The 24,951-nt window shown below is 37.5% G+C and overlaps 1 protein-coding gene across 3 annotated transcripts in view; it reads right to left on the bottom strand.

Moving 5' to 3' along the window:
• Nucleotides 1-24,951, bottom strand: part of TESK2 (testis associated actin remodelling kinase 2) — a 79,963-nt gene that overhangs the window by 49,660 nt on the left and 5,352 nt on the right. The window contains exons 2-3 of one of the 3 annotated variants that reach the window (XM_058842556.1): nucleotides 22,224-22,524; nucleotides 4,022-4,143 (exon numbers count right to left, since the gene is read on the bottom strand). In XM_058842556.1, coding sequence (XP_058698539.1) covers nucleotides 4,022-4,143; nucleotides 22,224-22,442 — 341 coding nt within the window. In that variant the 5' untranslated portion in view covers nucleotides 22,443-22,524. Of the gene's footprint in view, nucleotides 1-2,606; nucleotides 2,726-4,021; nucleotides 4,144-22,223; nucleotides 22,525-24,951 lie in introns of those variants that run through there. The other 2 variants (XM_058842559.1, XM_058842557.1) reach the window with 2 other exon arrangements.

Consider the following 24,951-nt stretch of genomic DNA (forward strand, 5'->3'; position numbering starts at 1 on the left):
GACCACTGGAATCTTTATGATCCTACCATGGGGATGGTAGACTTACTGGGGATTTGGTAAGTGAAAACTAATCTCTTCACTTACATCTCTCTTCTAATCAAGATGGATCTATATCGGCCAAGAACAGAATTTGAGTGTAGACATACCGAAATGAGATTTAAAATTAGCCTTTCACTCCATAGCAAGTACAGCCTGTTGTTTTTAATGCCTAAATACCCAGATCCGTACTTCACCAAGTAAAACTGAAACTCACCAAGAGAAACTGAAATACCTTGACCCAATTCCATCTCCTCAAGATGTACAAAAGTATCAGTAAGGTAAAAACACAGACCTGCCTTTAATTACTCTCTACAGAGCTAATGAATGGAAGGAAGTCAGGAACTACTGACGAACTCACACTCCAGAAGAGTGACCGCAGTCTGGATAGAAACCTCAAAAGGCATCTGTAACTCTGAAAAGGAGTTGATATGGACAGCACAGAAGCAAAAGCAGTTTCAAATAGTCAGCAATATTCATTAGTCACATCAGAGCAATCAACAGCAAAAATACGAAAATCTTCACAATAACATCTTGAAGTTAACTGTGGGCACATTGGAATGGACAGCTTGTAAAAAGTTGCTATATATTTTAGAGCACTGGCAAAGTTTCTTTAGTTACCCAAAGGATAATGATGATCCTGGGCTGCCAAATGCACTACAAGGAAGAAGAACCTCTTCTCCCTTCCATAACACTTAACTATATAAACTACAGAAGAGCTCGCAGACAGAAACACTGATTCAATAACAAATTTGAGGTATTACATATCAGGATGTTCAAAAACACAACCACACTCCCAGTTTAAGGAAGTTGTAGTGTACTAAAATAAATGCCTCATGACTGAATCTGACATTTGCTTTCTAAAACATTAACTTGCTATCCTATAATGTTAAAATGGTTTGAGAGCACATTTTGGAGGCTGTAAAGTGAGTATTTATCCAGTTTCATAATTTTACACACCATTTGATAGTAGAGCACCTCGCAGCCCTCACCTGCTTCAATTAACCACTGCACAATATGATCCCAACATTTCAGCCTAAGAATCCATTACTATCCATACTGGCTAGCAACAGGAAGAAAAGAAACTTGTTTACAGTGGAAGTTAACAGTAGTCAGTCCCAGAGCTCAGAGAAGATGAAGAAGCTCAGAGATATATTATGTAAAAATCAGAGGACACCTTCAAGGCATGTGGAGGAGATCCAATGGCTAATCAATAGAGAAGTGAACTTGATGCTAGTCACAAAACACCTTACTCAGTAACATAGAAGAACTTCAAAGGAAAGAAATTAAGCCAAGAAAATATTTAACAGCAACCTGAGATAGCTCATAGCCCCTGGAAAAGTTATATATTAGAACTTCTTTGAGGAGGATGTTCCCTTTAAATACTAATACAAGCTTAAAATTTCTAAGAATAATCCCAGAAAATGTTCCAGTGGGAACACATTGCAGCAGAACATTTTCCTAAAAATTTCGCAGCAATAAGAGCAGATCCAGCTGCTCTTATCTGACAGCACAATGTTGTCAAACAAGCAACACAACCTCTCACCACTTCAAGCGCAAATTACTATTAATTATTTTTTTATGTGTTTCTAAAGTGGGAAACAGGTTGTTTCACAAGACTAGTAGAAGCACCAAGGATTTATATTTATGAAATCTAAATAGAGAGGCTTGCATGTGTGTATTTATATACAGGTATATACAGACACATAGGCAGGTAACATTTAAGAGGGGCAAAATCTCCCAGACATAAAGAAATTGGAAATACTGCAGTAAAATTTAAACAAAAACTTAAATGACACATCATTAACACAAAAAACCATCAAGTTATCTCCTTCACAAAAGTAGTAGTTTTTACTGTGTATTGTAATTCAATAAAAAAACAACTACAACTAAATACGGTTTTCTCATTTGCATTGCCTGTAGGAAAAAACTCTGCTCCCTGTAGCAAGGGGACTTACCTAACAGATAAGAAGAAGGCAGTATTTTTTACCAGAGTCTGCTTTGTTTGAAGAAGCCTCAAATCAAGCAATTCATAAATCAAATGCAGTTTACTCTTCTAAACAAACTGTGCAAAGATAGACCCTTTCTATTTGAGTAATTTATTTCTGATGTATTCACTCATAACTGCTTACTTGAGCACAAAAAGAAAAAGCTTTCTCTGTCAATCTCTGGTAATAACTGGAAGAACAAATGAAATTCCTTTTCTGCTTCATACATAAATCAATATATTATTGCTCTTCCTTCAGGACCATCTGTGTAACACTGCTGACTTCAAATTATTCATAGGCTCTAAGGCCAGAGGGGAGCAATACATCACAAATATGATCTCTTTTACTTCATGAGACACCTAAATTTCAGCAATTATTCAGGACTGAGCACAATTATTTTTGCTCTCAGCAACACCTATGTAATTCCATTCAAGAGGGGACAGGGTTACATTTAGGTACAACTGAATGCTTCTGGCCTGTCAATATATGCCTTTCCTACTTTCCCTCATCCCAACCCAAATTAAATTCTTGATTTTTAAGAGAGCTGTAGAGCTAGATTTTTTTTTTTTAAATAAGACTTACCAATGACACAAAAGAAACTGATGAAGCATACTGAATTGATGATTCTGACAATGCCAATCTTATTTTCTTTCCACAAACCTTACTAAAAAAGCAGCTTTATCAGTCCCCAGGGTGATACACTGCTTATCATAGGATTCAGAAAAAAAATGAAGGAAAAGATGTGGGGGATAAATATAAGACACAATTAATGATCCTGAAATCTAAATAACCAGATAGATGATATAATTAAAAAAAAAAAAAAAAACACTCACCTTGGAGCAGAGAAAACAGACTAGGAATTGTTTTTAGGGATAGATACAACACTTGCATAAATATATTATGATAAAACCAACACAATTTACTATGTGTAATAATGCTTTAAGTTTTTGAGGTTTTACAAGAGACTAATAGAAAACAGACATGAATTAATGGAATGCTCCTTACAGATATTTCAAATGCTTCTGACATGTGTCCTCATAAATACTGAAGGAAACACACAGGATAATATTATTACAATTCAGTTGATGAAGACTGAGATAGGTTTCAAGGCCAGAAAATCTGGTTATTAAGGATTTTAGGAATCAGTATTATGTCTGTACTACATAACAGAATGGCAAAGAAAAGGAAATTAAGTAACAGAGTTCACTGTGTCTCCAAAACTTTTCAAACAGAGCTGAGATCAGAAATGGACTCCAGGTGTGCAACAGCAGCTTGGGAGAACTGGTCATTTGGTGCACTGTTGTCACATCTTTAATTTTCATAATATTATGGCTTCAGCCAACTATGTTAATTGCTTGTCACATCACCATAGAAGATAAACCAAGACTAATATGGTTCAAGAAACAACACAATACACATTGGAACCTTTTGGATTTGCACACAGTAATCTAATGCAAAGCAAGAACTACTCTTGTCCTTCCACGAGAATATAAATTAGGTTAGTTCAACTCTAGCTTCTTTTCTTCAGTTCTTCTTATCCCACCTTGAAATACTGCAATAAGAAAATCCTAAAAACTAGGAAGCAGACCTAAGAATAAGAAACAGCTACGACACTTTACATAGTTTAATTTTAAGATTAGTAACCATAAGTTAGTTGAATAGTATTAAATTTGCAACAACTTAAATTCATAAAAAGAAGCCAAATTTCACTCCTCATATCACTTTATTAATTCATCAGAAATTTAAAATGTGAGCACTTGTTTTTCTCTGACGAAAGTTACTCATTACTGGCAAACTCCAGATACCAAAATCGTGTCTATGTTTGGTTTTTTCCTCTTAAGTCTTTTCTTCTTTCTACCATCCATCTATTAAATTAGGAATTGATCCTAACACATTCACAACAGATAAACCTAGAAGAAAAAAATAACTAAATAAAAATTGGAAAGAGGAGAGCCCTACTAAATCTCTCTGTATGATTCAGAAAAAAGCCAGTGTACCTTAAGATGTTCGGATGTGAGAGTCTATTCATAAGTTGAACCTCTTTCAGCATGTTTGCTCTGTTGCTGTTCAATGTGTTCATCTTCAAAGCCATTACCTGGTCTGAAGTTCTGTGCCTTACCTATTGGATAGAAGCAAAAAATGGTAAGGATATTAAATGAAATATTTAAGAACCAGTATTGTTGTAGTACAGTATAGAGATCCTTCATGACAAAAGTGATCCATACACCAATTCCTGCATTCTTTATCACAGAGATGACTTTCTATAAGCATACTATGCAAATGTGAAATGGCATTTTGTTCTTCTCTTGCAATTCATGATGACAGAAAACTTGAGAAGCTGAAAAAAACCCAACTATCAGCTTCTTAGTTCCAGTGAAGGAAGCCATCTGTTTGTCCACAGAGAAAAAGTTTCCCACTCCAAGACCTATGAAACTTAACTTTATTCTACCCATATCCTTTTTTCCCCCCTTGAAGTGGTTGCTGTCATTATTCACAGAATGTGCTATACAAGGACCTGTTGCTTACAGCTATGGGGCAGATTTTGGAGGTACTCAGTCTATTTTCAGAAGTAAACACTATGATCCAGCTTCCACATCCCCTGACTGAAAGCACTGCTGCCAACCCCTGCTGCAAAGCAGAGAGGATCCTGCACAGGGGATCACCTCACACAGGGTGTCAGTAGTGGTTGTAGAGCATCAGCAGGAAAAAGAGGATTTCTCTGGCAAATGCGCAGCACCATTCAGTGTGACTTTCTCCAGTCAGAAATGAAGGAATGTGGCCATTTTTAACTTGGTACTCAAACTAGCCCATCTGTCAAGTGCTATGTAGATGTGTGCTACTATTAGAAAGGAGTTGTCACAATAGCATAGGGCTTGCCAATTCTTTGAATTTCCTTGAAGTTTGGGAATTCCCACACATACACTAGTAGTATTCATGGAAATTAAGTTCCCATTTTCTTCCTGCATCAGTATCTGAAGCTCATAAATAGAAAACGTGTATTCCTCAAAACACTGAATTACCCCCATGGCAAATTTATTCATGTTTATGGAGATTAGCTTAGGATGGTCTGTGTTCCAGGAATTTAAGACTCATCAGCTTTCTAATTTAAAACTTAAATCAACATTATGACTTAGGTACATACAAACTACCTACATTTTAAACAACAGCAGCCTGTCCGCTTTTATTCCAGAAGACTGTTCATCTTTTCCAGTAAGAGGCTCCTTTAGCTGTGATATGTTAATTACAGAAAGAACAGCTGAACCCACGATAAGCAGATGTAAGAAGAAAATAAGGTATGGGTATCAAGAGAAAAGGTAGGGCTCCCTGGTAGCTCTGAGGCAGCAAGTGGTACCTATATTCAAGTTTTATTTGCATACCACTATCTGCAAGAACGAGGGGCGGGCATATTCCAGCTAAACATCCTCATCTAGACACAAAGCCCGTGAATTCAGCACAGGGGATGTACAGGGAAGAAAGGGCGTCATATTTCAGGTGTGTGTCTGGTTTAACACTTCTAAGTTGCCTCTTCCCATCCTAGTTTCAAGTATAGGATAGCATTGGAAACATCACAGGTGAGTGTGGTAAACAATATCAAGGCACTGAGTAGAAAAATAGCCCTCAGATGCTTTTCCTCCTGCTTCCCCCCTGCTTATGTACATGAGCTCCTCAAATGCCTCACCTACAGTCACCCAGTAATCCCAGTGCAAGAAGGATCAGGGAAAGGGGGTGGAGAAGGATATAGAAACCAGTACTAAGTAGAAACCAAGAGCAAGTTCACAAGCATGGGACTCCTCCTTTCTGTGGTAATAGTGGTTTTAAAATAAAACTGGTCAAACTACAGCTTGAGTGCATTTCAACAAGATAATCCAGAATCATTCTCAACGCAACCTGTCTTGCCTGTTTAGCATGCTTATTGGTTTTAAGCAGGATGATTGCATGCTAAGTTGATGAGGTTTATCGTTACTTGCCAGGTTTCTTGTGTCAGTTGTGTACTTTCATTAATTTTTAATTTTACCCAGCCAATTTGAATGAACAAACTAAGTTGGACAGGTCCATGTCTACACATAGACTTTTAAAACATATTTTAGTTATACCTTAGTTTGACAAGAAGTAATGGCTTAGGTGAAGGGAAAAAATTTAAAATATTTTCACAGACTTAGAAAACTTCAACAATGTAAATTTAAATAAAGAAAAAAGGACTATGCTTTGAACCTATACACAGCAGCAGCTAAATCAACACACTTTCTCCGAGACAAAGATTAGGAATCTTGGGTGCTGTGGTGGAGTAATTTGGGGTTTTCAGGGAACAGGAAAAGATTTGAAGTAACTTAATTCCTACAGTCAGAGATGCTCTCAACAGAACCTCCTCAGAAATGAGCTTTCCATCAACACATAAGCTTCAAGGTCTGCCAAAAGGGAATGAATACAGGTAGAAGGTGATCAGGGACTCAGATGGAATGTAGTCTTAAACAGTATCTGCCTTCTCATTAACTCTGCCAGCTACCTCTCAATTTGTTGCCTGTTTCTATAATTCACTCAGTTTCATGCCAAAATTTCCTGCTCTTTTGCCTGAACTCTGAGGTAAATGTAGAATTTATCATAGGACCTTGTTTGTTCTGACTGCTTTTCTTAAGCTAAGGAGACCTCAGAAAAGAAGGTAGGTAACTTTTTTGGTCACTGTGTCCTGCATGCTTCCTGGATATTCAGGTCTGATATACAACAAGAAGTGGCCAACAACTGCTTCTCAAAGGTCTGACTGTCCACAGTACTAACTTCACATCCAGAGAAAATTGAGCTGTTTTTGCAAAGACAAAAGTTTTCATTCTTTGTTTTAGGCCATCCTGCAGTCTTTCCAGTCTTGACAGACTGAACAAGGTTCGGTGGCAAGGTCAGTAGGCTTTTCTTTTTTATTTCATAAAATCAATTTTCCTGTGCTTGAAAATTTCCTGAGTTTCTTAGACATAGAGCAGCATATTCTGTCCAATTACCTGGTCTCTAAATAGTACCCAACATTGCACTATGGTGTGTTTCACTTTAAGGGACACAGTAACGTAACATCATCAATTTTATTTGAAATTTGGTATATTGTTCTGATGTTGGAGGATGTATTCCTGCAAGATCTGACAGAACAGTAAAATTCCTAATCAAACCAAAGAAGAGATGAGGAAAAAAGGGACTCTTCCTCTCTCGTTAGATATCCTTTAAGCAAGGAGGAAGAAGCAGAACGGGAGGTGAGAGAGCATCTTTCTCAAGAGGACAATACTCAACATCATGAATAAAATCAAGTATCAGTTTATAAATTATGGAGAACAATGCTAATCACATGGACTATACCTAAGACTAATGATGTTCTCTCCTCTGAAGCACAACTGGCAAATAGCATTTCTCTGGCAAGAACAAATTGACAACAAGGAACTGACAGGTTCTGTCAAATTCTGCATCATCAACATGGAAGGAGCCGTCAGCTCTGCCCTCTGTGCCTACTTACCCATCAATCATACCCTAAACAAAATTTGTGTCTATCCTGGCATGCCTTGCCAAAGCCCTGCAAAACTATTTAGTTTTAATCCTTCTTCTCTTTTCAGGACACCTCTGTGCCATAAAAACACAGAAGAGATATTTCAACCACCTGACTCCAGAAGGAAAACAAGTAAATATTTTGGCAATACTGCTGATCCAATTTAACATTTGTTTACAAGGCAGTTTGCCTCAGGCATATACCTGTATACTCAACATAAACAGGGCCTCATGCAATTCAAACCTCTCACTGATGCAACTTTCAGATTGCTGTGAAGTTTTTTAAGCTGTGGACATTATTATTAATTAGGGCCCCCTGCATATCAGACTCAAAAACCTTTCAGCAATGTCTGGATCATGGCATCTCTGCTTAGAAACATTCTGATAATCCTACAGCTGCTTTGTCCACACTTCCAGCTTCTCAGCCTGCTCACCTATGTGTGTGACTCCATCTCCAGGGTCACAGTAACCAGATATTGCCTCCTTGTTTTATTGCTGACAGGCAGTTAAACTGTCCCTTTGCACTGATTCTCCTAGGGCCAAAGTACTTTGGACTTTGACCTGGCTATGGTTACCTGCATGGTTCTGCTCCCATCAGATCATGTTCTGATCCTTACCCCTTTCTTCAGAAGGAAGTGGGAAGTAGAGGAAGTCATGGATACAGGTAAAGAAATAGTGATGCATTTAAAGGATATCTCATAATGGTGATTGAGCAGGGCTCACATTCCAGAGAAGCAGTCACTATATAAAGTTCATGAGATTATCATGCAAAAATTGGCAGGTTTAATGTTCAGCTCGCTGTCTAAATGTAAAGTTCTTCATTATTAAAAAATTAAGTATCATTTAGATTATTATTTATCTATTATGACATATACCTCTGTCATGATTCTCTGAAAATCCAAACATTTATATTACTTCCACTTTCTGCTGGACTGAAGGGGAAGTATTTTTAAGCAATAGTTGAAATCTAGCCTAATTTCATCTTTCACAAGGCCTTTTCAATCTGTATTGACTGTACCTTTCCAGGTGGCCCTGGAATAAACATCTAAAGAACATTTCCTTATACTGATATTGTACATCTGCCAACACAGCTTTCAGCTGTGCTCCTAGTTTTTCATTGCATTTTCATTATTTTCCAAATCTTCACTACATAGCTGGAAGTATTTTGTCACAGTTCTCTTCCAAAACTTCCTTTAACCACTTTCCAGTTTTTCCTTACCTTCCCCTCTTTCGGCATCCAGCCTCACTGCTTAAATACACTTACAGATCTTTACTTATAGAGCCTACTCCATAAAATCATGTTGCTGCTCTAACACACACATTAATTTTTTGTTCATTCTTTTAAACACCTTGGTCTTCATCTAGCCATTTCACCTTTACCTTTGCTGCTATGAATCCAAAGCACTCTTTTAAAAGCAGTCCCTTCTGGTCCAAATATTTTACCTTCCATGAGTTTGCTTCTCTGATTTCATTTGATTTACAAGTATTTTCTCTTTGATGACAAGAGATGAAGACATTCCCTTAGCTACCATTCTAGGTCATTTGCACTAAATGTGTTACACAGTTTAATTTTGATTGACTGAATTAACAATAAAGCTTGTGAGGCACATGAGAGAAGAAATCACTGTTAAAGAGAAAAGGCTTCATCATAAGAGTGCCTACTAAATAACAGAAAAAAGTCTTTCACAGGGAAGCAGACCAGCAATTTGGCTCTGACACAAAATTTCTCTCAAAAACAGGCTACTTCCTTGCTGTGACAGCAGAAGAAATCTTAAAAATAAAATAAGGCCAGCTGTATTTTATCCAAGTCTCACAGTCAAGCCACCGAGTCATGACGCTTATAGTGACATATATTCATGCCTCGAGGACGAAAGTGTTAGAAGAATGCCTAAACTCTATGGCTGATTGAAAAAAGATCCCTTCAGCAAAGAAGATAAACCTGTTCTTCAGCTCAGATCACAGTGCTTATAAGTCTGTAATCTGAAATGCTTTTCGTAACATTAAAATATACCCACTGTCAGATCACATATTTATAGTAGAGATGCCTATATCAAGTCAAAAATTTCATATCACTAGGAAAATTTCCAGTGACAAATAGAAGCTGAAAGAAATACACCAGTCCAGATAGCACTGGGCTGCTATGTTGATGCCAAAAAGTCAGATGGGTTGTGGCTATTTTCAGAGTAGTAATACAGAATGTCACTATACTACAACTTCTTGCAGCAAGAGAGAAACCAGCCAAATGTAACAAAACTTTGCCAAACAAAACTAGTCAGCATGTGTTACAAGAGCTTTAGCACAGGTTCAGAAGATCTGCAGAAACTAGGCACAAAATAAACCCCCAAAACCTTTCAAAAGCCTGTCGGTAATTGTGATTCTACTAATTTCTAATACTAAAAAGAGTTGAGAGAAATACACAGAAAAAGCTGGGGACTTTACCATTTTCCCTTTAGCACAAAAGCTCAGTATTAGTCAAACAAAGGTCCAAAATTGATAACTTTAGTAACTTCTAGTGCCACCAATTTGGCAAAGAAGTAAGTTCAATTACTAGAAAATATTCCACACCTACAGTCAAACAGATTCTCCCTATCTTTTTCCAAACTAAAGTGAATTTCTAATTGAGTAAGACCATTGATACTTTGTAAATCCACTTGTGTGCCAAAAAAACCTCAATTTTTCTTTTGTATTTTGTTTTTCTTCACTGCTCGTTGTAATGTAGAACCAGGGTCCAAAATAGAGCACCCTTTTATTTTAAACAAACCATTTATTATTATCTGTGCTCATATCTCTGCCATTAACTTGATCTCAATCAAGCCATAAAGGCAAAAAGAGACTACAGTGTTATTTTGAGAGAAAGCACAAATTCATCAGAGGACTATTGTTCCACAGTTTGAGATGAGAAATAAACAGGCACAGCCCAGGGTGGGGAAGTTGACTGACTTTGTAGCCAGTTCAGCAGAATGTAACCATATAAACTTTCCTCTTCAATCCAGGACATGGAACAGGGACACTGGGTGAGCACTGTTTTACCACAACCTCAGTAAACAGCTCTGCCATGTACTTTATACCTGAGTAATATCATGGTCAGGAAAGAAAAAGAAATAATGAGTTTGAAGTTCATAACTGAGAGCTTGCTCCTAATTTTCAATGTTAGCTATCCTCCACTTACTGAGCAGCTCTGAGCATGCTACTTTTTTTCTTTTGTTACCTAACTTTTATAAAATTGAGGTGAGATTATCTACCTGCCTGGATAGAACTGGACAATTGACATCTGCAAATGACTGCTGTAACATCCAAAGATAATATATAATCAGATACTGTATCTGTGTTCCTATTTTCCAATGTAATTTTAAATACTTATGGTTAAATATTTCCCATGTTACTATGGGTTTATCCTGTATGAAAGATAACGATACCTACATAATCTGCGGATGTTTTTGAAGAAAACCAATACTTTGGACTGAGCTTTCCTGACACAGAAATTGATCTTCTAACTTTTACAGTATATGAACAGTTTGGCACTGAGCACACAGTCCCCACACTACACCAATAATCTCATCACTGGTATTCAAACACATTTGTGGGGTTTCTTTTCAAAATTGCATGGGAGCCTAGACACAAAGTCCTGTTTGGGGCAGAAATAATTTCCTTTACAAATCTTTCAAATAAGCATTACTATGCATGAGTAAAGAAGTCTGTCTCACCTTTCAGAACAGAGCCCACTGACATACAACTTCTGCTATTATAATCACAGCACTTTGAACTTGATTACAACCACAAATAAGAGAGCAGGGAGCAGGAAGAAGACACTTTTTTCTTGCTTGAAGATTCAGCTTTTATAAATTTGCAGTTATTAACTTTCAGGTAACAACCAAAACAAAAAAAAAAAAATCCCATGTCACTTCTTGTTATTTAAGCCTTCCTGAAACTGCTCTTTTTGAGAATTAGGTTCTTACATAAGTAGCTAACTAAATATGCCATGCAATTTCTTATGTCCCATCATGGCCTGCAAACGCTAGGAAGTGCAAGAATTGGATTTGCGGGACTTAACTGCAGGCAGCTCCAGTGAACGTTACAAAGCAACACCAGTGAGTCAGTGTTAGACACATTGTCAGCTCCGGATTAGTTAACAAAGCAACACTGTCTCGGTATCGATCACTCCAGCGGATGTTTCAGAGCTCTGTCCTCTCCTCAACCCCTAATGCCACCGGACCATCAGAGGGCCCCCGCCTTGCAGAGCTGCTGCCAGCGCAAAGGGCCCCGTAGCCACCCCAGAGCGCTTCCAGGCTGTGCCAAGCACAGTGAGGGTCAACAGCTGTGGCGACTCCCAGACACTGGAAGTACATGGACGGAAGAAAAGGGTTCCTACAATTTGGAAACAGCCTCAGCATCTATTGGGAAGAAGTTTTGGATCACTTGCATACAGAATACCAACAACCACAGCAGGAAAAATTAAGAGAAGCCCTGTTATACAGGCTTGGGAGTTCCTTTCTCTAATCACTTCCAAAAGTTGTTAAGGAGCTATTGAGAAGCATTCCCAATGGATCTGAGACTGTGAGCATCGTTTTGTTAGTGCCACCAATAGTAATTTGCAGTTCTCACTTTTACTTTTCGTATTAGGCAGTAACATCTATGCATTTGTGTGTATTAACATCACAGATGCTCCCCAGGCACAGGCAGTGAAATCCATCACTGAAATATATTTAACTTTCCCCTGCTGCAAATACCAGTAAATAAGAGTCCAGAGAGGTGCCTCAGAGGCATCTCACAAAGATTTTAAGTGATGCACTCTTGTTCTCTAGGCACAGTCATGTTATTACTGGACATATGCCAGCACAGTTATTTGAAGAACAGTAAATCAGCACCTGTCTCTCAGTATCAGCTATGAATGAGCTTACACAAATGTGCATGTTTGCCAGCTGGCAAAACACAGAAAATCCCAGAGCTGCCAACCCAGCACATCTCCATCCAGAACAGAAAACTAAACAGATCTCATTTAACCGTGCTTGAGAAATTATTATGGAAAACAAGACAAAAAGCACACAAACATTTCAATGCCAAGGGAATCTTGCCACCTGTTTTGCCCTGGGAAAACTGCACAACGATACTCAGATTGGCACTTTTCCTACAGAAGAAAATCAAAGGCCCCAAAGGACTCTGAACTACAGCAGTTACTGTACTAAACACAAAATCCAAATGGGAGTTATCTCCTATTGCAAGGTACTTGTTACAGTATCAGTGTCTTTCTTACTGTTGACAGAATTTGTGAGTGTTCTCTCTATTTGTGAGGACAACAAAGACTTACCTCGGATATTGCATGTACCAGCTCTTCAGCAAGGCTGAGGAGAGGCCAAGTTTTCAAACAGGTGAAAAATACATTTCAAAATGGACAAATTTACATTAAACTATGTTCTTTTTTTTTTTTTCCTCAGTATTCTTTAGCATCAAGTTTTTTAAATGATCTTTTATTCTGGCTTTTTAGTCATCAAACAATCATAGTTCTATCATATTTTCTAAAATTTCTTTCTTCAACAGAGAAGTTATCTGACCCAGACAGAGAAAGTGGTAAGTGTTTTAATTTGTATTACTCAGTAGAGTTCTAGACTTTACTGTAGTGATGCCAAGCAGGACTCTAGGAAGAAGCATTATAGAAGTAAAGTTTTGAAAATTTTCTTAAAATATTTCAACATCACTACAAAAGACAAGGTTTTCATTAAATCTGCTGCCTGGTTATACTTTAATCCCAGTGTTTCCTCAGCTGATGTTTTAAAATGATTGTAACATGTATATCTTAAGACTTCTATCCAGAAAATAAATTAATAAAAAAGCAGAACTTGTTTCAGATAGCAAATATTAATTAGCCCTCCATTCTACCTTTTACTTCAAAGCATTTTCAATTCTGCTAAAAGTAAGAGTGATCTACACTCCCGATACATGCTAATGTCATTAAAACTCAGAATTGCTAAGTGGGGAGGAAGTGAGTATTTTGTCCCATGGTGCAATCCACAAAGAATAACAACACAGATGAGGTTTTTAATTCCTATAATAATGATCCATTGGAGTACTGCCTATTTATTGCTACTTCTCCCTCTAGCCTATGCTCCATAAAAGCATTTGCTAATTAAGTGACAAGGACTAAGATGACAGCAGCTTGGCACCTCAATACCAAACAAAACTTTAGCAACAGGAAGACAACTGTCTGGTTAAGTTGTTACCATACAAATCATCTTAGCAGCTGAAAGCAAGGCTCCGAAGGACTGATACTTCACACATCAGTGTGAGAAAAATCAAATTTGCAAGAGTTTTACTTTGAGTAAGAAAGCATCGGGATTTATGCCTCAGTTCCACAACAGGGCTTCTTCCTACTCCTGACAAGAACCAGAATAGAAAGAAACAGATTAGAATCACTTCTCTGATGCAACTCCATAGTTTGAAGTGAAGTTTCAGAGTTATTGTAACCTCCTTGCCTAGATTACATAATACAGTGACAGTATTCCCAAACCATTAGTAGTTTGTTTTAACATTTTAACTTCACAGGAGAGACCTTTAGCCTCCAATACCTTACTTTTGGCACCTTGAGTGAGTTTCCTTCACGAGTTAAAAGGAAAAGATTTTCAGCTTAAAATTCAATCCTATTTTAAAAAAACAGGCCAAAAGCTGTACACATGGACAAGAAGAGTTGCTGTCTGCTTTTCTAACTGGCATCATATCACACAGGGAGGGCAGGGACAAGAACAATGGCTCTACATCTGAGTGAGGGAAGATAGGCTCTGGTAAAATGGGTGTCACTTTTCAGTCACAAAGCATATTCCTCATGCCTTAAAGATCAAATACTATATCTGCAAAACCAAAACATAGGATAATCCATTTACTCATTCCCTACTCCTAAAAAGATGGCTTCTGCCACTATTTGTCATAAAATGACCTTCAAGTATCTCATTTCACCTGAGTAGCTACAGCAGTTTAAAGAGAAAAAAAATCCACACATCAGTTAAATAAAAAATCCTATTGTCTAGACCATTACTGTCCAAATTTGGTGGTATTATACTGCTGGAAGCTGTAACTTCCTCAACACCCTACCAAACTTAATCAAGAACATTCTAAAAAAAAATTAAAAATAAATAAAGATGGCCACAAATATCACTAATAAAACAAGAGGAGAGAAAATTTTTTGGTTGGTAAGGCACATGCCACAGAAGCTTAATTTTTTAAAACAAGCACAATTCTTATTACAGCTTTTAGCCATTGAGCTTTATCATGACTTTCTCATTACATTGAAGAGCACTTTCAAATAACTATTTCCTTATTATAAGTCTATGCACTGTAATGACAATTTTTATACAACAAACACATTAAGACTGAAGTCATGCACTGAATCACTTCTCTAGTTATTAAACCAATTTTTATTGTTTCTTCATCCTCATGTGTTCACACTGAGTTAACAACTCGTGTTCTCCAACTTTAGTAAAGTCAAATATCCAATGTTTAAAAAAGTATTTAAAGCCTGCAATTTGAAAGTTTCCTATAAATATTTAACAGAATAACTAAAATAAAATATCTTTTAAGCCTATCAAAGAGTACTACAAATATCATGGATACTTGTTTGATCTCACCTATAACATTTTACAAAGCTTTGAAAAACAATTGCATTCGGACACTTACGTTTAGGCCTCTGATCAGGTTGCTAATTGCAGAGGCAAATAAGATCCTTTTCCAGTACAAACCTTTCACTAAATGTTCAAAGCAGCACATGACAAAGCGAGAGAACTTTGAAACTGAAGCCATAAAGACAAAGAAAAAGCATGAGAAAGATTTGAGATTTCCAGTGAAAGTTTACTTTATCAATGCTGCTCTCAGAATAGTTTTACTCTAAGTACCAGAAAAGCTATGTGTTATTCAGAAAGATGTCTTTGCTGTGTTTCAAATTCCTAAGTTGAAAGTGTTACTATTTTGTTCCTTAAGACAAAGTGACAATCATTCTAGATAGAGAAAGTATGAGGAAAGCACTTATTGATGATGGAAAGCAATTCTTCCAGATGCTTTCAAAAATCCTCAGCAAATTTGTATCATCCCTTCTCCGGGAGCTTCTGCCCTTCCAGCATAACCTGGTGAAGGGACTAACCATGCACCCCACCTTCACAGGAAGTCAGAGTAGCCTGATCTACCGTTGGAGGCTTTTCAGGCCAGTGTGGTTATGATGCAACCACTCCTCTCTTGCTCAACAAAATTGATTCTTCAGAGATGCTAACTCTTGGGTGCCTCCCACTACAGTAATCTCTACAACCAGCTTTAAAGAATAGGTTAAGTAGTTGCCCACACACAATGACAAAGCTGCTCTTGCCCCACAACAAAAGGATTAAGAGCAGGAGGACAAAAAACCTTTTCCCACTCCATGCTTTTTGACTCCACAGATCTAAAAAGCAAAGAAAAACAAAAATTGAAAGTGAGGTAGGAAGGCCTAGACAGCAATAAAAACACCAAACCTTGATGTCAAGCAAAACCTGCAGAAAGCAATTATGCCTACTGGGGAAGAATGAGTTCCCAGAAAAAAAATGTAGTGTGATTATCTGCAGTACTGTACTAATGCCAAGAGGAGAACTCTTGTTACTGCCTTATAAGTCTGAGGACATGATATACACATTAACCAAGCTATGGTTCCAGCAACTCTAAATCTCATGTACAACAGTTACCATAAAGAAAAACACACACAATTAGCCTTCCTATCTTTCTCTACACAAGCATTCTTCCCAATTAAGTGACTTTATGGTGATATTAAGGTCACCTTGAAGAATGCAATGTTGGCCTAAAGTCTGGTGACAAAGTAATGAAACTGTTCATAAGCAAAAGCCAGAAAAATACTGAATCAAATTCATCTTAGTTTAGTAATAACAGAAAAATAAACTTCATCCTCTTGTCAGTGTTTATGCTGGAACTTTGAAATAATAATGAAAAGGGTATGATAGAATTAAGAAAAGCTTGCCTCCAGTTGAAATACCCAGATTCTCCTTGATTTATGCTGACAATTAGCCACTTCCTCCTCAAAAGAATTCAGCAGAGAAGGTACTGGCTTGACAGTCTTGAAGACTGACATCCCATTTATGCAGCAAACAGGCACTCATAGAGGAGAATAAGAACTTGCTTGTAGCGCTCCAGCAGAGCGCTGAGGCCCCATTTCTGCAGGTGGGAGCTCCAAACCTATTCTGTTCTTGGCCATCCTGCAAAGACCAGCAATAATGCACAGACTCACATTTAGATTTAAAACACTTTGACAGTTCAAATATTGCAGTGTCTGTTTATCTGATAAAACCCAAGTTAATAAAGATTCCAGTCCAGGAAAGTGTTGTCTGCAAACTCTGAGACACTGTTTCCAACACCTTCTGCAGTGGGATTTTGCCGAGTGTGGGCTGAAAACCAAGCAGCAGATCCCTTGCCTTTTTTCCTGTACCTTTTCCATGTCCTTTTTGTAGTCATATTCTCCTAATATGAACTGGCATTCCCTTCCTTGCATGCTCATTTTTATAACTACTCAAATATCTACTTCCCTCCTTCCACACACTCAGACACATGTTACTCTTCTGACTAAATGCCACAGGAAAATGGAACCCTCTGTCAGTAATGAGTTGCTAGTAGAGTCAATAAGCAAATAGGAAGGACCAGCTGTAGAAACAACTCAAACTGGGAGGTTCTATCTATAAAAGGATAATTTAAAAATAATAAATTATAGCCCGGACACACCAAAGGAGGCTGTAGAATCTTTTATAATGGAAGTTTAAAGGACAAGCCAAAAGTAGCTGCCAAGAATGGAACAGAAATACTTATGCCTAGCTTAGCTAAGGATGTAATAACATAACATCCCTGCCTAAATTTACAATAATTTTCAATTTAGGTAATAAAACTGATTAAGCAAAATGTATACATGTTTTGCAATAGCAATATATATACAGACTCCTGTAAGGCACCTGACTGTGCCACAACTGACTACAACCAGGTCACAGACTGGCCAGGAACAGCTGAAGATACACTTGGACATGCCAAAGCAGGGCAAGACACAGGAATCTCCTCAGGGAGTTTCCTGAAGAACCAAGCGAGATGTCCTCTAACTCAGTGTTCTGCATTGCCTTCCTCCTGATGGAAGCTGCCACTCAGAACAACCCAAAACTTTTAAGTTTGGACCATTACCCTGTTCATGTTATTTCACTAGTAAGTGAAGGCCACTTCATATCTTAAATCTATCTGAGCAAAAATCAACATACCCAAATGAAAACCTTCATTGCAAACAACGATTGAAGGCTACAGAACAGGAGGTCCACACCCATTAAACATAAGGTACTAATGGGCCATGATAGCAACAAGTGATGTGCATTATAAGAGGGTGACACAAAGCTGAAGGATGGGTTTTACATGCTACTGTTGAGAAAACTAGAGCATGATATTGCCTTTAACATCTTCAATTCAGAACTGAATTTAAAAACCAACAAGGGAGGTATGCCTGTGCTGTATGGGGTGTCAATATGTGCTCTAGACAAAGTTTCAGCTACTGGTAAAATTCAGACCTTAGCTGATGTGGCAGTGTACGTAGATGACCCAGTAACTCTTCCAAGCCTTAACTGTTTGGGAAGTCCATAATGCCTTTATTTTTAGACAGAGACGAACTGTGAGACATAACTGGCAAAGTATAACATGATACAAATATTCTCTTATTTTGGTCAAGACACCCCTCATTACTTTTGGGTCTGAAATCTTATAAATTAATCCCTCACTTTAATGGTCTGTTCCTACTCTGCACTGTTATTCTAGTTAGCAAGTCCTGTCAAACCTAGGTCAGAGGCAACAGAAGAAAGTGACATTAAACATTTCTGCACTAGATTCCTCAAGGCCTGCAAAATTACAAACAGAGAGAAATGTTAATTTGAATGGCAATGAAGTCATAAAGTACAAAAAAACCCCAAACTTCCTATTGAGTCACTTTGGGAAAACCAGATCAGTAATGTCCCTTAAACCTCCCACAGCCTAGAACAAGATGTTCCAGAGATCAAGCCCACCACCATGACAATGTGCCCATGAGACATAACATCACAAATGATACACTATCTAGTATCGATTATGATTTGTATGTTTGTTTAGAGGTAAAATTGCCAGTTTTATCCTAAGTGCATTACAAGTACTTGATAAAAAGAATTATATATCTGTTCTTCACAGTACCTCTGAGCACAACTCCAGCCTCGTTTCTCCTTTCACATTAAACAGTTGGATGCTGCTCATCTTTAAACACCCTGAAGACATTAAATAAATACTAGAAACAGGGTCCTAACCTCAGGTACAAGGTACATATTTGGACAGGCACACCTTTCCTGATCAGTCAGCACTTTCGAAAGTCAAGGAACATTAATTTGACCACACAAATAAAGACTAACAATTAATTAATTAATTGAGAACCATCTCACCAGGGTATTCAAATAGGAGACCTTACAGTATAAGCATACACAGCACAAATACCCATTAAGGACATTAATCCTTTTGCACCCACCACCCACCTTGTTAACACATCCAAAAGTATGATGCCCTCTCTTTATATTCATACTTGGCCTTGTTCAATTCTATATTGGATCAATGGCTCCTGTTTTCATGTACACACAAGTAATAAATTGCAAAAAGTCCATTTTTAACATGGAAATGTCACAAGTATTTCCAGTCCCTCAAAAGTTCAGCTACAGAATGCAGAGACAAAAAAGAACACCTGAAGGAAATTCATAGCAAATTGAATACTTAGTACCGGCCTTGAACCTGGTACATGTGAATAGAAGATCATCGTGGATTTCAGGCTGACTGCTGTTTCAAAATACACATTTTATAACTAATAGTAACTATTTGCTAATACAATACCTCATTTCAGTATAATGCTTGGATTCCCCCACAATTCCTTACAGCTTCATCAGCTGGTTTTCCCAATTATCAGCTTAAGGGTTTGCAATCATGGCTGTTCATTTATACAAATAGTCTGTGTCCAGCTCGATCTTAAAAGCAAACCTCAGGGTGCTGCACTTGCCATTGAAATTTAGAACAGGCACTAGTCAGTCAGCTGCTTCAAACTAGATTGCTGATATTTTGACAAAGTTCAGTTTTTTAAACTAGTTTCTATAACATCTAGTATTTGGGTGAACGTGAATTTGAAGTGTTATAGTGATGGCTAACAAAATCAAAACACTAGTTTAATACTTTGTTCTGAATAAACCACAGATTTTGAAATGTTTATTAATAAAGTTGCACTAGAAATGTTAAAAGATCATTCATAGCATATATGACCATTAACATACACATCTGAGTTGTAACTTACAAGTTGAGAAAGCAACTTCCATCCACCACAATAGACTGTATTTTAAAATAAGTTTCCACAGAAAATGATGGAGGGCAAAAAATAACTGAAAAAAATTGTCAGCTACATAGCAAAACAAAAATCCCAAACCCTTAAAACAGCCCAAGTATTCTTTGCTAAATCACTTGAGTGAACCCAATGTATGATACAAAATAATAGACAAATACATTATTGAAAAAGCTCTGGAGATATGGTGGGTTCTGAGACACCTTTGATGATTTAAAGGGAAGGCTTCATTGCTTTTATAAAATTACTTACACGGTAAGTTTAGAACTAACCTGGATTTTTCTCAACTTCAATCATTTAGCTGTGAGTGAGCCTGCAGATCAGACTGAAATTTAACTGTGTCAAGCCACGAGGCTCTCCTTACTGGAAAGCACATCAAGGTTCTCACATGAAATCTGATCATCAGCACAGTAGGATTAATGACAGAGGTGGTTAGGCTGATAAAGCAGCAGAACAGAAACCTGCTTAAATGAGTTTGGAACTGCATCTATGATAAAAGTTGTAATGCATTCTCACCCCTTCACGCCAGACTGCAGAGCTGTTTTCTGGTCGAAACTGATGCAAAAGAAAAGCATTTATCACTCAGTGTCTGCCTGCAGGGGGATTGTGGTTGTTTCTGTGAAAACAGACACCAGATACTCAGACTACCACCATCACTCCCACAGTAATGCCACCAACTCTATCCAACACCTTGGGATGTCTAGTTTAGCTCGCTGCAAAGGAGAATAGCCGGGGAAGGTTTTTAAAGAGTTAGAGGACTTGTTTATGCACATAAAAATAAACTAGATATCACGGATTTCTCTCGATCAACAAATTCTCAAATTAATCAATTACTATGAATGGGGGAAATTCATCTTTACTTTTAGCTGCCTTTCTGCCTCCACCTTAATTTGGAAATTCTCAAGTAAACAGAGGTCTGTTATTTCCTAGTTATTTAGACACAACCCAAATCTATTGGTACCTTTATACCTGGCACAGCAGCTTCACCACAGAAGCTGTAAAGATGGATTCCAGTAACATACAGAAGTTTAAAACATTTAACATTAGAAAATGTCTCCACACAAAACCAGTTGCTACAAAATGCCTTAGAGAAAGTTTTCCAAACAAAGTAAGACAAAAAACCAAACAAACAAAACACACCAAACGAACCCTTGTTTTCAACTATTACAAAAGCTGGCTTTATAAAGAAATGTCCTGCACCAAGTCTCCTACACACCCCAAAATAAAGTTCTTCATGTCTACCCATCTGAAAGAATTAAAAACTTGTGTTAGTGAAAACTAAAATTTTATATATCTAACTAAATTTTATATATCTAACTAAACAGAAAAACTTTTGTGGAGTGACTTGCCTTTACACAAGAGGAGATATATGCATGGGGACCTCAATGCCTTTAGGTATTAAAGCAATATAAAAATTTCCATTTTCTAATGCAGATATCTATTTACAGCAATAAAACTGGATAAAAGGATTTTATCCAGTTTAACTTCAAGACAAAAAACACATGAATTGTCATGGAACGGACATAATAGAGGGTAACTTCAAGTAAAAAGTCAGGAACTAGAACAAGGAAACAAATTATTTTTTCAATGCCTGAAAGACAACTCAGTGTCCTGGACTTCTACAATAAACCTTACCAGAAAAGTCAGAGCAGTAGAAACCAGCACTATAAAACTGTGTTTGACAAGTTGCTTTAAAAAGTCTTTTCCATGTCCCACATTCATAGCAGCAAGTCACCGACAACTCAGATTTTCTTATTCATATTATTTACTTCAAACCAATCTCTGATTATTTGAGTTAGAAGTGTAGCATAAGCAGCAAAGGAAACAGAGAAGAGCAGTTAATTGTATTGTAATTTCAGTGCAATAAAATCAGTTTCAAATGGTTTCAAATTCAGCAGCCATGTATGGAATTCCTTAAGACATGCATCTAAATGTTGTGAGGCAAAGACTAGCAAAGGAACATGTACCATCCCACAAAACCAATAAACCAACTGAATTAAAGACATTTACACTTACATATAGAAGAACCAAGACCCATCAGTGTTTAACAACACATGAATGCAAAAATACATAGCAGAGGTCAAAAATAAATCAGTTACTTTTAGTTTTTTCTCTTTCTCTCTAAAAGCTCTGAAACTCCTCTGGAGGAGTGATAGAAGAAATATTTGGAGCCTGAGAGTTCTTCATCACTCACTCCTTTTGAGTAAAGCAAATATAAGGACTATAATTGGCTGACAGTCTTGTACATTCTCATCATTAAACTTGAAGCAATCAACATTGAGAGGAAAGAACTAAACACACACCTTGAACACCTCCGAGAAGAAACCAGAGCCAATTTTCTCACATGTGAAGTCATCAAGACGAGTAAGTCTGGAAAAGGCACTTATCAGGGCTCTGTATGAAGAGGTACAAACTCTTCCTATCTGGGATGCAGTCCCTTCTCCAGTGCCACCATCAAAGTCCTCAGGGCGCTCCAGGCGTGGTGGAAATCCTGCTATTGAGTTCCGCTTACTTCGGTCCATTTTGAAAACAAGATTTTATTTCACTACGGGAGAACTTCTCACATCTTAAGTAATTTGCTGTCTTCTCTACTCTTGTTGGATCCTAAAATACAAGAAATTGAGATGACCATTATTGTGAAGATATCTAGTAAGTCTGACAGGACTCCAACAAAGCTTACATCAGTTTAAGAGAGTAAGAAAAGAATGAAGATATCCAAGCAGAGGCACAAAAAACAAAGAAATAAAACAAACCACCACACAACATCAACAGTAAAGACAGCAACCTAACAAACTTTTCCTTTCGATTCATGGAAATACCCTATACTCTGGCTATTCTAAGACAAATAGGCTTCAAACTCAAAATTTAACAGACAGCTTTCATTCCCTTCCCCCCAGCCCTTTATTTTTTTACTTGAATTCTGGTTGCTACAGCAAGCAACTGAGCAGGAGGAAACACACAAAACGTAACATTTTATTCTACTCCAGTTCCAGTTGCTGACCAATCTATTGCTACAGCAAGAGCTGATTTCACTTCTGAGAGTGAACAAGGGATCTCCAACTATAAAAAAATATAGGTCAATTTTCAATTGACATAAGGAAAGCTGTTCACTTGAAGCATCAAAACCTTGTTTTTAAAGTTTTCATTTATGAGTGGTCCAAGACAAACTCCTTACCTATAGGAACACAAGGTTATATCCACTGAACGCTGAGCCCCCAAATTTATAAAAACACCAATAATTCTGCTACAAAAACAAAGTATTCTTATAACAATCTGCCAGACAAATTTTCCCCACAAAGATATTTTTTAAAGCTATATTAATTTCAGTTCACCTGAAAACACAGGAAACAAGCTACATTTGCCAAGTAGGAGAAAAGGGGAAAAAAGGGGAGGGGGACCAACAATTTTTTCTCTTTTTAAGAGGATGATGAAGTAATCAGGATGACTCTGGAGCCCATCAGATTCAGCTTGGACTGGCAAACTTGACAGGTGGCCTAATTATTTTTTCCTTTAAACCTTAGACTTGGGAGGTTATTAATCTATTCCAAACTCCACTGTTCATTTACAGCAATTTGGTGAGCACCTACAAAGCCTGAACAAAGTGAACAGTCACAAAGAGGATACTTCTTTTTTTCCCCAAGGCAAATGAAAAGCTAGAGGGAGGGAAAAGAAACAATAAAATAATTTTTTAGAAAGGTGGGCAAAATAACCACAGACCAGGCAATTACACTTCTATTTACAAAGATGTACAGAACCTAAACAATTCACTGCATTTGAAAGGCATCTTGAAAACAGAGGCACACCAGCTGTCCCCTGAAAACACAGCAGTGCTGCTATACCCATGTTTTGCATGCAGTGTATCTTTTAGAGATGCTCTGTGCCAACACATCAGGCAAACACGTAGTCCTCCCCTGCTTTCAGAAATAAGCTCTGTTGAACTGTCTGGAATTAATTTGAGGTTGTCCGCTCCAAAAAAGAAGGGTGTTTATTTCAGACATCTTAACACCTCTCTAAATGGATGTCTGTGGGTATAAGGGACTCTTACCAAGGCATGATTACGAAAATTTAATCTCTGTCAAATCCCACATCATGGTTTTCCTACAGGATTTTGTATGCAGACTCACACCTGCCTGATCTTACTGCACTTTTCAGATGATAGTGGTAAACTGGCACACAGGAGATCAGGATCCAGTTTCTGATCTCGTATTCTTGACTCGGGAGCCTTAAGGGTCTGCAAAAGGCACAGAAGCACCACAAGAAGATAAAGCCACAATGGAGAAAAATAGCCCAGAGAACCTCCTCATCTACGGACAAGACGCCTGGGAGTTTCCACAGCCTGCTTAAATAATTCCTTTTGATCTGAAAAGGACAAGCTACTTTTGGTTAGTTTTGGTTACTTTTCAAGGAGATAAAGAAGGAACTGTCTATGGAAGGAGAACAGAGAAGAAACTATAGTATTAACAATTAATTTTTTGGATCAGAAGATGCTATCTTTGAATATCTTTGACCAGAAAACCTAATTGTTTTTGTTAATTGAAGTAGTTGAAGGAACAATTTTTTTAGAACTTATTTCCATCGGAGTAGCACTCACATGCATTATTTTCCACAGGAGGCAAGCATTTCCACAACCTGACAACCCAGTATCACAGGGTACCATAGGATCACCACAGAAAGTGCACAACCCCCAAATAAATCCAGTGAAAAAACACATCTACACTGCAACCCAGCAAACTAAAGACTAGAAGTTCTCAGGCAAAGCAAGATTAAAAAATGAAAAAACAAAATGGAAAGGACTGATGTTATTTTATCAAGAGGTAGATAGACCAAGTTAGATAAGCAGTATTAAACAGGAGGAAAAGCCTAAATCTCTTAAGTATCCAGATACCATTAACAAAAGATGGCCTCAACACAGTTTCTACATCTATTTAACAAAGCAAAAAATCTCCCTCACACATATACACATCCTTTTGATTGAAATCACATGCTGAACTTTGCAAAACTCTGTACAAATTCCAGAATGAGAGAAGAGAT

This window comes from Poecile atricapillus, chromosome 7, assembly GCF_030490865.1.
Source record: "Poecile atricapillus isolate bPoeAtr1 chromosome 7, bPoeAtr1.hap1, whole genome shotgun sequence".
NCBI classification, from domain to species: Eukaryota; Metazoa; Chordata; class Aves; order Passeriformes; family Paridae; genus Poecile; species Poecile atricapillus.